This window comes from Crocuta crocuta, unplaced genomic scaffold (genome assembly GCF_008692635.1).
Source record: "Crocuta crocuta isolate KB4526 unplaced genomic scaffold, BGI_CrCroc_1.0 scaffold89, whole genome shotgun sequence".
Taxonomy (NCBI): domain Eukaryota; kingdom Metazoa; phylum Chordata; class Mammalia; order Carnivora; family Hyaenidae; genus Crocuta; species Crocuta crocuta.
The window spans coordinates 10,935,830-10,948,773 of record NW_027551559.1 but is presented as its reverse complement, the minus strand read 5'-3'; the positions used below and the strand labels follow the sequence as shown (position 1 = coordinate 10,948,773).

Sequence of the window (12,944 nt, the reverse complement as noted above, 5' to 3'; positions counted from 1 at the left end):
GCCCGGCTGCCTGCCCCCCCCCCCCCCCTCCCCGCCAGGTGGAGCTGAGTCTTACAACGGAGCTAACTCAAGAGTGGCCCCCCAAAATGTGCCCCATGGGTAGGGTGAGCTCTGCACTGTGGCCGCCGTGCTGCAGTCCTGGGCTTGTGTCCCCTCCCTGCCTCCCTCCACAAGCCAGCAAGGCCAGCCAGTCCTTCTCCCCTGCACGTGTCCAACAGCCTCTCCTCCCCGTGACCACCCTGGGTACACCTGGGTAATTCAGGAGGCTCTCCCCACCCTGAAGTCAACCCATAAGCTGACTTCCCCACCTGCTCACATAATTCTGCTTTGCCACATCACGTGATACGTGTAGATTCTGAGATTAGGATGTAGGGCTCTTGGGGTCACTGGTCCACCTCCGACAGTGGCTGGGCGGCTCTGAGGGCACCCGGGCTTGGGGAGCCCTTACTCTACAGTGTCCTCCCCAGGTGAGCATCCACACGGCCAAGTGCCAAGTACGTACCCAGGGGCACGGCAGGTGAGGGAGGGGCAGGAACCGGGCTGAAGGGGTAACCACTCAGCACCTTGGGGGGCCTGGGGACACCGTTTATGCCTCCTCTTAAACTACTCACTTTGAACTCACCTGCTGCATACGTGTTTGCAGGATGCACGCGTGAATGAGCTTCTCTACATGCAGCTTAGATCTAAGGAAGACCAGAAAACTAGATTTTCTTCTGCCTTTACAAATCTTATTTCCACATTTCGCCTGGAGATTTGGCAGCGTACACAGTGGCTTTCGAAAGAGAAAAACCAGGAAGTTTTAGTGACTGAACCTGACGAGTACATGTTTTTCAAGGGCTTAACACTTCAAAAACAAACTTGTGATCCTGAGCAAAATGCCGACAAAACGCCTGTGCCAGAGAAGACGCGGGCAAGTGGGGGACGGACGGCAGAGCGGCTGCTGCCTTGGGTCTGGTCTGTGATGGAAACATCAGACACAGGCCCCTGGCATGTGAGCCGTTGGGGACAGTGGCGGGTGCCCAGGCGCCTGGTGTGGGGTCCCAGGGGTGTCCCTGTGTTCTGTCTGCCGCCCCAGATAGGGCAGGTCCGCCCTCCTGTGTTTACGAAGCGAGGGCACAGCGGGGCCGGGGCGGTGTGCGGGTTGGGTGGGGCTCAGTCCTGCACCGCTCACCTCCGGTGCGCTGGTGACGTGCTCCCTGGACTTCGGTCGGCCATAAATGTGTCAGCTCAGTCGTCCGGACGCTCTGCCTGGCAGCAGCCATAAACAAGGCAATATCCATAAACCCTGACATGAGACACGCTTGCGCCCGGACAACGTGGGCCGCATTAGCACAGACCCCGTCCCAGGTACACTCGGGGGCACCCCAGCACACCTGTCATGCGGCCCCTTCAGGGACATCGTGGAAGGAAGCCTTGGGAAGCGCCCATCTATGGTGTTCCCGTTGCTGCAGGGGTGGGGCGGAGCCAGCACCCTCGTGGGGGCCTTTCTTCACAGGCTGTGCCCACTTTGACCTATTCTCCGTGCAATCCTTCTAGCTTCTTCCATCTGTTCAAGGATGTTGTCCAGCACCCTGCACAGCCCCACATGCACAGCACAGCCCCCACCCGGTGTCTGGAAGGGCACGCGAGTGTCTCCTGCATGTTGGCTCATCCTCAATGAACACAAAGCAGGGTATCCTGAGAAAGCCTCCAGCCCCCAGGATAGCTCTTCCTTTTCTGGGGCACCTCACAGGGGCTGTGAGCCCGGGGTGGCCTATTAGGTGAGGTTAGGTGAGGGTCTGACTGGAGAGGCCAAGGGGCTGGGGAGGGGCTCCTGAACCTCCACTTTCAAACAGGCCTTTCCATGACCTCCGGTCACTTCCCCAGTGGCCTCAGCCACGTCCCCCACCACCACCTTGTTGTCTACACACCTCCAAACTCCTAATGCCTACTCTGCCCCTGGGGCCATTTATGACTTAAAAGACAGCCCCATCTGCCCTGTGGTGGTTCTCAGCCTGGGGTCCCCCATGGCACCACCCTCGATTGGAAATCCATAAGGTGCAAATCCTGGGCCTTCCCTACATTTGCCAAATCAGAAAGTTGGGGTGGGGAACGTCTGTGTGCAATTCACACCCCCAGGATGCTCAGGATGACATCTGCCACCTCTCCTCCCCAGGTCACCTCTAACCCCCCTGCCTCCCCCAAAAGGTTGTCTGGGCCACCCTGCTGCTGCCCAGCTGGGCTGACCACCTTTCACCACCACTTGTTCCCACCAGAGGTGCTCCGTCTGCCCCTGAGCTGCGACCCACGACCCTGAGCAGAGGACCACACCCAAACCTGGCCCTTCCCATGGCCCCTCTGCTGTCTCCCAGCCAGGGAGGCCGGCAAGTGCGTGAGCAGGGTCGCTGTGGAGCTGTACCCCCAGGGGACCCGCTCAAGCAGCCCAGCCTGCAGGGCCTCACGCATGACGCCCGTTCCCAGGCCCTGGTGTGCTCTAGACGCGCACCAGCACCTCAGCTGAACAGATGTGCCAGTACATGAACGAAGGGGCCCCACAGATATCAGGACACATGAACGGGAGAGTGACGGAGGGGACAGATGGGGGCAGGCAGACAGGCACATCCACCAGCCCAGGTCCAGAACACAGGGCTGGATGTGGGGCAGTGGGCTACCACCCACCCCCCAAGCCCCTGTATCATGCCCCTGCTACCCATTCCGAGGGACCCTCCAGAAGGGGCAGATCATGTGGACACTGAAGCAACAGCCAGAGGAGAAATGTGCCTTAGGAGGGAGTCCTCCCAGGGCCCACAGCTGGCTAAAGACAGGGTGCATGCTGGGCAGAGGCCTTCCCTACCAAGCCGCACCTGCCCCAGGAGGGCGCCCTTTCCGACTCCCCACTCCCACACCCCTGCCCCAGAAGCCCCCCGGGAGCCCTGCCAGGCCAAGGACCCTGCACATCACGCAAGGACACAAACGGGAATGGAGGACGGCACAGACAACTCACATGGTGCCGGACGCCGCGCCGTCTCCGGCAGGTCCAGGGGTCCCTGAAGGACAGACGGTGTCGGCAAGAGAATGAGTGAGAGTCCCGAGATTCTTTCTGGTCACCAGGCAGGCATCGCTGTCCTGTCGGTTTTTGTGTCTTTATTTAAAGGCTCAGCAACAAGAATAAGTCATAGAAAGGAATTTCTTACAATGGGAGGCCTTTTGTGATGTCAACTGCAGAATTATTCCGACCAAGGAAATAACAGAATGTTTTTAGCGAAATACAGGATAACATATAGGTCAAATCGTATATAGATAAGTTAGGAGTATTTTGTCCAGCTCTCAAGAGGATGAATGTTTCTGAATTGGTTGGTTTGTGGAGACTAACATGGGGCCCTGAATGGGTCAGTCTTTTGCCCCTGGGTTATGTTTTAGCTACTGTTACCTGTCCTCATCCCAGCTGCCAGGGTCAGGGAGGGTGTTTGTGGAAAGTAGGCCTTGAGGAAGGGACTGTTGTTTCACCAGTTAGCAAAGATCTATGTGGTAACTATGTTTTGCTCTTAACCCCAAAATAGGCCCTTGGTCTCAGGGCCAGGCTCAGTTGTAATTCTTGTGTTCTTAACCCCCTAAGTCTTGGATCTGCAAGGCCCATAGGAAGAGCCTTTTGACAACTTTCCCCATAGAGCTTTCATCCAAAATTTCTTTTGTAAAGGCAGGAATATGCTTTTCCTTATGAGGTATCTGTATTCAGAATATGGGTCTGATATGGAATATTGTGAGGCCCGGTCAATACCAGCAGGCTTATATCCAACATGAGCCAACAGTAGCAGAAGGAGATACCAGTTTTCATTTCTCATGGGAGGAGCTGCAAACATTGCCACTTCCTTGCTGTGACTGCCATCCAAAGAGGCCAGTGCGGCTCCCGGCAACACAGCACGTGCTTTAATGCAAACATAGGAACATTAAACCTACAAGAACAAAGGCTCATCAGAGTGTTCTTTCTGTGGCCCCCAGAAGTCACAGGAGTGGTCACAGGAGTGGTCGCAGGTGCAGAGGTAGGAGGCCACGCGGAAGAGTGCTCCCAGGATAACCTGGGGCCACCGTGTGCTGAGCAAGGGCCAGCAGGGAAGAGTCCGGAAGTGGGGGTGGCCATGGATAGGACGTGGCAGACACTCAGGCTCCAGGAGGCCAGTGTGAGGTGAGAGGGACAGGGCGAGGTCACAGGTAGGGGTGGGGATGGGTCTCAAACAGCTGACTGGGCCCTTGGCTTCTGAGGAAAGCCCGATAAGGCATGGACTCTGGACAAAGCTGAGGGAGGGCTCCTCAGGGTGGGTGTGGGCAGTGCAGGCCCCAGGGCAGGTCAGCAGAAAGGAGCCCATGTCCAGCCGAGCACCCCACATGCCTCCTTGCACCCCCACTCCAGATGGGGGCTTCCCCAGAGCAGGGGGTGGGGTGGGGGCGTGACAAAGGTCGGGACATGCTCTATGCAGCTGGCCTGACACCTTGGCCAGGCTCTCCTGCCTGCCCCCTTCTGGTGGTCAGCGACCCCAATCACTAGCTGGTGGTGGGTGGGCGCTCTCCCTGGAGGACATGGGCGCCGGCCAGGCCAGCAGTGCATGGTCATTCCGTGATGTGGAGCCACGTGGGGCCTGCCCTGGGCTTTGAGACCAGCCATCAGTCCAAGATGGTCCTGAAGTCTTCGGGCAGGCCAGGGGTGGCTGCTGCCTCCAGTGCGGCCAGGGTGGCCTGTGGGAGCTGCCCGCACAGCTGTGCTTTGGCTTCAAGGGGACAAGTGGGATCAGATTGGCCTAGAACAAACTGGTCTCCCCCCATCCCCCACCCCCTGGGGCTCGGGACTCCACTGAAGGCCAGGCAGGCAAGGCCTGTGTGCAGAGGCCGAGCTCCAGGCACCAGGTGGGGTGGGTGGGAGGGGTGTTTGGGAAAGGCTTGTTGCTGGGGTCCCCTGTGCCAGTGTTGGGGAGGGGCCTGGGGGACTCTGCCCGGGACAGGAGGTATGGAGACGGGGAGTGACCAGTGGGTGTCTAGGCCCCGGGTGAGAAAGAGCCTGCACCCCATCACCTGGGGCTGCAGACCCACCCACCACCAGTGAGGCACGGAGGAGCCCTCACTGCTGCGCAGGCACACGGGGGGCTGGGGCGTGCTGGGCCATACTCACCTGCCCGGAGTGGCCCCAGAAGACACCTGTAGGTGCCGCTGTGACGAGCCAGCTTGAGCAGGAAGGCGTGCAGGCAGAGCCACCTCGCGGCCTCAGAAGGAAACGGGCCAGAGGCGCCCTTGGCCCCCAGGGACATCCCTGGGGGGGGGGGGGGACACAGGGACAGGCTAAGGCCCCACCCACTCCTCTTCCCCTCCGATGCCGGCTGGGGTCCCTGCCCCCGAGCCCAGGAGCAGAGGTCACAGGCAATCTCGTCTCAAGGACAAGGACAGCCCCGACACAAGCACCAAGGACCCTGACAGCTGACATCCTTCCGCTTCTCTGAAGAAACTTGCACAAAAAGGAAATAGCGAGAAACCTGGGGAGACGGCCCGGCCCAAGCCGCAGGTGGACAAGAGCCTTCTGCGAGAGGCCGTGGGGGGCGGAGAGTGGAGGAAGGCCGAGCTGCAGACGCGGAGCCCCAGGCAGAAGCCTCCCTCCCTCCCTCGGGCCCCCGACTCTACTCGGCTGGCAGCAGGTGCAGCGCAGGCGCTCCCAGGGCACACGGCGCTGGTTCTGAAGCGGGCGGCATCTGGGCCTTGCCAGCAGCATAGGTGACCCCTCAGAGCCCACCAGCAGCGCCCAGTTCTCTGCGCACCTGAGTTCTTGGCTTTCAGGAGGGAGTAGCAGCGCAACGCGGTGTCCGAGATGACGCGGAGGAAAAAGGAGGGGTTCTTCCTCACTGGCTGGTTGAACGGAAGCTGGAGCACACACGCGTGGAACCTGAGCGAGGGATACTGCTCAGCCAACGTCCCCCCGTTGGAACGCGTGTGTGCATGTGCGCGTGCGCTCGGCTTGCAGGTACACATACGGGCACGCGTGTGTGTGGATGCACGTCGTGTCTGTGGGTGCACGCACGTGCCTACGGCCAACCGCATGACATGGCCTCACCAGGCGCTCACTAACCACCTAGGCCCCTTCTGGAATAACATGCATGCGCATCGCTCGACCAGTAACCTGCCCTCAAGGGCACAGTAACCGTGCTGACGTGGGAAATACTTTCCCGCCTGCAGGAACCGGCTGGCTCTGAAAGGGCACACATGTAATGTGGGGGGTCCCGGGGTCGGGGGGAAGGGAGCACGTTCCCTGGAGCCCGGCGGGGAGGGCCCTGGAGGGAGCACATTCTGCTGGGGGAGGACCCTCGCTGGAGTGGGTGCTCGGTGCAGAACGGGAAGAGGCCTCCACAGGCGGAGGCTGGTCTCCCAGCGCCTCCAGCAGGACGCCCACCCTCAGCTGCGAAAGGAGCGGAGCCTGCGGGTTCCGACTGGACAGTGCACGAGGGGGTCCTGCCCCAAGGGCCACGTGGACACACACGGCCTCGCCCCCCCTCACCGGCCAGCCTCACACTTCCACACTCCCACCCCGGAGAGGGCGGTGTTCTCAGCATCTCCCACCTGCCGCAGCCTCCGTATGTGGAGACGGCTGGCGCTCCTGCCGGTGGCCGGAGAAGCCGGTAGCTCTTGGCGCCGCTGTCTTGGGGCCGCACACCCCCTCACGAGGAGACAGAGCCGCGAGGGTGCCTTCCCTGAACCCAGGACCCGAATACATTCCCTGGTGGGCCGGTGTCCCAGGCCTGGGCCCACGAGGAACAGGTCCACCAGCAGGGCCCCTCCTTGGAGCACGTGACCCGGCCACCAGGGGCGTGGAGCTGGCCAGGGGACTGGCCTGCCCCTGAGGAAGCACCACCGGGCTGTTCTTCCTAGAATCGGAGGGGCTGAGAATCAAGTGTGTGTCCGCCCTCCCGTCCAGCTGCGTGCAGCGCGGGGGGCACATCCATGTTCACACTGAGCATGCCGTCAGGGACGTCCAGGCAGCTCGCTCCCGAGAGCAGAGGCCCGGCGCTTGGGGAGGCAGGGAAGGGCAGTACCACAGCCGCGGGCGGGGCACAGGACAGGAGCCCTGAGGCCCTCCTGGGACACGACAGTGGACGAACACTGGGCAGACACCGCCCCCATGGCTGCCATGGGCACAGGTCCTCAGGGCCCGGAGGGGGTTCTGGCAGGAAACCCACGGTGGGAGCTTGCGCCCAGCCCTGGCCAGTTCCCATGAGACGGTAACCTCGCTCCAGGACAAGTACACGACTCTGGCTAACGCGGGCTGAGGGGCTCTACGCAGATGCGTGGCCCATCTGGCCCCACAGCTCACGCGTCCGTCTGGCCTGACTGCAGGAGGACAGCTGCTCCCCGGAGCCGGAGCAAAGCCCGGCTGTGTGTCCCTGAGGCTGGGGCAGGCGGTGCGACCGGCAGTGTCAACACAGCCTCAAGGGGAAAACGTCTCCCTCACGACTCAGAAAAGCACAGACACGGACAGGATCCACGACTGCCCAGCCGCATCCACATTCTCAGTGAAACGACCTGGAACCTCCCAGGGATGGAGAATGCTCCAGAAGCTCACCATCCGTGGGGCGAGAATGGCAGCTGGGCTCCTTGGGACCCACGTCCCACCACCCCTTTCTGGGGGACATCAGAGTGCCGTGGACCCTCATTTGTATCGGCACAATTCTCTCCAAGACCCGAGGCCCCTGCGAGGTCCTGGGGCAGGGCACAGGAGTGGGACACCCAGGCCACGCTGGCCGCGCCTCACCGCCTGGTGAAACAGGCACTTCCCACACTGGGCAGCGCACGTGCACATGCACAAGCCATAGTGTGCGCGACTGGAAACCTGCAGATGCTGCCCCAGCCGTAAGCTGGGACCCCGGAGGGCAGGGCACTCTCCCAGGCCGAGGGAGCGCCGAGGGGAAAGGGTCTGTGGCACATGGTGGCGTGGCCGGCGAACCCACCTGTAGGCCTGCAGCAAGAATATCTTGTAAATGTTTGTATAAACCGTGTGGATGCTGTTTACCTGGGTCACAAAGAAAAATAAACATTGCAAATACCTCCAGAGTGTAAATTTGTTTTGCTTTATCACCAGGTCAAATGGAGGCAGGAGAAAGTGGCCCCGGTGGCCCCTCCCTGCTACTGGAGGGCAGGACAGGCACAGAGGGATGGGACGTGGGCGCCCAGCAGCTCTAGAGCCTGAGCCCCAAGGCCTCGGACCCCCACCCCACCGTGGGGAGGGATCCAGGTGCCCGGGAAGACGGGCCCAGGCGGGGCTGAGGGCGTTCACACCCACGTGTACGCACTCACACAGGCACACACACAAACACCGTGTATTTAACACGCGTAGCTCTCAGCCGGCCGGCCTGAGCCCCGGAGCCTGCTGGCGCCCCCGGCCACGTGCTCACCTGCAGATCCAGGAACACAGCGCAGCACTTGAGCCGCAAGACTGCGAATAGCTTGCGACGCATGCTCCTCCCAGGCCTGGCGCCCTGGCTGAAGGTGAGGCTCGAGCGGATGGAGGTCTGGGCGTAACTGCGGCACAGAGTGGGAACCCCTGAAACTTGAGCCCTCCACGCACACACAAGGCACCCACGGTCAAGCATGCACTCTGATCACACGCGTGTGTCTGCCCACACCCGGCCCTGCCCTGTGTGAGGCCAGGACCCTCCAGAGGGCGGAGATCAGAGCATGGAGGACCCAGGCAGGGCGGGCACCATGTACCACGCACACCTGAGTCACAGTACGGGCCATTTACATGTTTGTCACTGACACGTGGCACACAGCACCTACAAAATCTGTGTGACTCGACCAATGCGCTGACCACGCACAAACACACGCCTTCCTGGGCGAGCTCTCCATGGGCTCAGTTGGGCAGCTTGGGCCTCGAGGCCACTGTCTGGTGCATTCTGGCAGCCCTGAGGGCTTCCTGAAGGAGGAGGTCATCCCACAGAGAGCCTGACCCATGACTGTGGTCTCAAGGTGGGAAACATGGAAGACACAGGCAGTGGGAGGAAAGTCACCCGTTGGCATGGCCACCACCTGCCTGCACCCATGGGCATCCCAGCCATGCCACCACCTGTCTGCACCTGAGTACCTAAAATGCAGCCATGACCCATGTAACCTGTGTCCTGGGGCATATCCCTCAGCACCACTTGGAATACACTTACCTCGAGCTCAAGTTTTCATCTTATTAAATGTTATTTGACAGCAATTTTTTAAAATGTCTACATGTCAAGAGAGAGGGGGAGGGAGAGAGGTGGGGGGAGAGAGGGAGAGGGGGAGAGAGAGAGAGAGAGAAAGAGAGAGAGAGAGAGAGAATCCCAAGCAGGTCCCGTGCTGTCAGCGCAGGGCCTGACTCAGGGCTCTAACTCACAACCCTGGAATCATGACCTGAGCTAAAATCAAGAACCAGATGCTTAACCGACTGAGTCCCCCAAGCGCCTCTTGACAGCAATCTTAATGGCAAACTAAGGATTCTTCTTGGTGAGGCCTAACATCTACACGGCCTCGATTTAGATCGTTTTGTTGACAGCGGTGCTAAGTCACGCTGCCCAAGCATCCGGTCCGGTGGAATCTCAGACGGCATCCACGAATCTTTTTCTCGAGGATGAGTTTCTGGACGTGCCATTACTGGGAAAACGTATGAATGTTTCAAGGACCGTAATAGGAATTCACTGCTTTCCAGAAAGGTCAGTCCGGTTTGCCCCACCCTCAGGGATGTGCACAAGTGTTGGGGTCCAAGAGGAGCCCGCGGGACAGATGGGGCCGGAGCACCCCGGGAGGGCAGGCAGAGCCTTCTGCCAGCGCCTGCATGGCCAGTCCTGGGGGCCGTGCTGAGGACTGTCACCCTCACCTCCTTGATCAGGGTCCACGGCGGCGTCTTGCTGCCGTTTGCTACAAGCCTCTGTGTCCACCCGTGCAGAGCTCGGTGCACAGAAGCAAGAATGCCAGAGCCGGGCCCGCATTCGAATCCTGCTCCCCACGGAGCGGACTGACCAGGGGCAGGTCTCTCACCTGCACCTGAAGGACACGTCCAAGAAGCAGCCACGGGCCCCAGACGCCGGGCTCAGTGAGGACACGTGGCTGCGAGCTGGCATCCCCTTCCCTGTACACAGGCGCTCAGAGCCACTCCCAGCCTCCTTTGGCCTGACCCGTCCCGGCTGCTCGCTGTCCGCCTGGCACCAGGCCGGATGGCCTCTCCACCCATCTGCTGCTCCTGGGCGTGCTGAGAGGCAGAGCTGGGGCGGCTCCCCCAAGTTCTCAGGAGACGAGTTCTCACGTGGTCGTGAGGTCGCCCTGACCCCAACTGCCGCGCCAAACTCACCTGCCCGTGTGGGCACCGGGCACCCCCTCCCCACCTCGCCTGTGCTGGGCCTCGGGGAAGACTGGGAAGTCCGCGCTGTCACTGTCCTTCCTAAGACGGCACCCACTCTCCTCCTCGGCCTGTCGAGGCTTTGCCTCGAGCGCAGAGCACCATCGCGGTGCCCAGGCGCCTCCGCCTCCGCTGCCGGGCCTTTAGGGCCGCTTCTGTGAACAGGCACGTGCTGTCAGGGCCTGCGGGGGCAGAGCTGCCCCGCGACACCCACGGCTCCCGGGCGTCATCCTCACCCAGTGACAGTCCCTGGATGGGATGCTGTCCCCCAAATGGCCACAGATTCTTGGGGAGCAAGTAAATGGTGTGCAGTTCATGACAAACTGGTGTGGTCGGGGCACAGAGAGACGGNGGGTCGGGAGAGCTCCAGCCGGGACAGCTGGTCAACAACAGCAAGGGGAAGGCCCACCACCCGCCCCTGCTCTGGGATCTGTAGGTCTTATTCATAAAAAAGGCGATTCGTGTATCCACGTCCATCTCGAGTCTGCCTGTGTCTGCGCCAAGACTCAGCACAGCCCGGGAGCTCCTGGGCTCAGAGACGCTGGCTGTCAGGAGTCAAACTGTGTCCCCAAACCCCTGTGTTGCAGCCCTAACCCATGCGACTCCATGTGGGGACAGGGTCTTTAAAAAGCGATTAAGGCCTGGGCCATAGGTGGGCTCAGATCTGACAGGACCCACATCCTTGCAGGAAAAAAAGACACCAGTGATGCAAGAACACAGAGAGCATGAAGTCACAGGGAGACCACACACCAGGGAGCAAGGCCTCAGGATAAACCAGCCGCCCCCACACGTGGATCTCAGGTTCATGGCCTCCAGGACAGAGGCATGTGAATGTGTGGTTTAGCCAGCCTGCCCGTGGCATTCTTCGTGGCAGCCTGAGGTCCCAGGGTATTGTGTTGGGAGTAGGCCCCCTGCCTCACAGCCCTGTTTCAGAGGGACAAACGTGACCCATCGAGGCCACGGTGGGCGTTAAGGTGTGTGGCTTGGCCCTAAAGAGACCTATGCCCAGCAAGGTCCCCGCAGAACACACCAGTGACCCCTGGTCTGCTGCACCTGTTACCAAAAAAAGTGCAGAAAACCGCTCACCTGGCGGGTGCTCTCAGCCCACTGCCCCGTCTGAAGCGGGGCACCCCTGGCCTGAGCCCACGGGGTGATGCAGCGGCAGGAATGGGGGGTGCTGACCCGTGCTCTCCTGCGGGCACACGCACCTGGAGTAGTCACAGAACACCTCCAGGGTCCGAGTGTCCAGCAGCAAACCGCACCAGGGGAACAGGCAGTGGGCGGGCAGCTGGAGGGGGGCCGCGCTGCCTGGGGCGCTGTCGTCCACGGGGAAGTTCACTGCTGTCTTCTGCAAGTTGGCTGTGCAGCCATACTCAGGAACACCTCTGACCAGGGTCCTAGAGCAGAGAGGCCACGTCAGCCACTGGGAGGCGGGGCTCTGTGGGCCCCAGGGAGGTGTCCGAGGAAGGCCAGACATGGCCCTGCTAAGACTCCAAGTGCCTGTCCCCAGAGGCTTCCGGGTGAGCGAGGCCGGCGCCTGAAGCAGGGTGGCTGGGCCAGGGAAGGGCCACGACCGGACACCAGATGACCCCAGTCACAGGTCACAGGTGAGCTGTCAGCTTGGAACCAGCTGACAGTAGGGGAGACGGGGGCCTGGGGGGAGGCAGAGCCCACGGGCCAGCCAGTCAGCCATGTCCACGTGTACAGCTATAGGTCACAGCGTCACATGAGCACCTGATGAGATCTACAACCATAACCCACCAGTTTTAAAGGAAGAGACTGTCCGCCACGGGGTGGGCCATGCATTAGGGAGGGCCTGATGTCCAGGACGGGTGAACCAAGGAGGGAAGCAACTTCCCGATACCACAGCCCCAGCGCCTGCCCCGTGGACCTTAGACCGCCGGGCTCACCCACACCGGCATCAGGGCCGAATCCTCAAAAATCTTCCCCTGGACACAGGATGTCCATCCCCAGTGGTTTGCATCCCTGGCAGAACCCTGACACCCATTCAGCCACCTGCCTGTAGTGTCATCCCTAGAACTTTCTGTGACAGCAGCTGGGCCCTGTACTGAACCCCTGGTTTACCACTGGCCACATGTGGCTAAGATCTTAGAAGACGGCTGTATGCGAGGATCTGGACTTGTCTCTGAACGAATACACATTGGAAAACGTACACTTGTGGGAATACCGTGCTGGGCTGCTGTGGACGGCGAGCCCGTGGGCTGCTGGGAATCCCCCACGGGCAGCTTGGGCTGCAGGGACGCTGCCCAGATGGATTTGTTCAACGACAGCCCAGCGACCAAAGCAAACACCCCTGGGTTTAACGACCTTCTCCTTCTCTGGAAAAGCACACTTGAAAATCAGCCCCGGACTCCTGGGGCCCCGGGGGGACAGTGCTGGGGACACCCTGCCTAACGCAAGGCCCCCACACTCGAGACTCCACGTGGTCCTAGGCCTCGGAGCACCACTTAGCCCGCTGTCCCTCCCACGTGGCCTACAGAGAGAAAGACGCCCCAGGGGCGCAGCGGCAGGTGCAGGGCCTCACCTGTTTCCTCCGTGTGTGCGGCACAGCCTG

At 61.0% G+C, this 12,944-nt stretch overlaps 1 protein-coding gene across 1 annotated transcript in view; it reads right to left on the bottom strand.

Annotated features, from left to right (window-relative positions):
- Positions 1–3,040: 3,040 nt before the first annotated feature.
- The window catches only part of TERT (telomerase reverse transcriptase), a 23,126-nt gene continuing 13,222 nt past the window's right edge, over positions 3,041–12,944 (bottom strand). Inside the window, exons 9-14 of the mRNA XM_077749401.1 lie at positions 11,578–11,766; positions 8,403–8,529; positions 7,959–8,020; positions 5,778–5,902; positions 5,141–5,278; positions 3,041–4,742 (exon numbers count right to left, since the gene is read on the bottom strand). Of these exons, the coding sequence (XP_077605527.1) occupies positions 4,639–4,742; positions 5,141–5,278; positions 5,778–5,902; positions 7,959–8,020; positions 8,403–8,529; positions 11,578–11,766 (745 nt within the window). The 3' untranslated portion in view covers positions 3,041–4,638. The remainder of the gene's footprint in view (positions 4,743–5,140; positions 5,279–5,777; positions 5,903–7,958; positions 8,021–8,402; positions 8,530–11,577; positions 11,767–12,944) is intronic.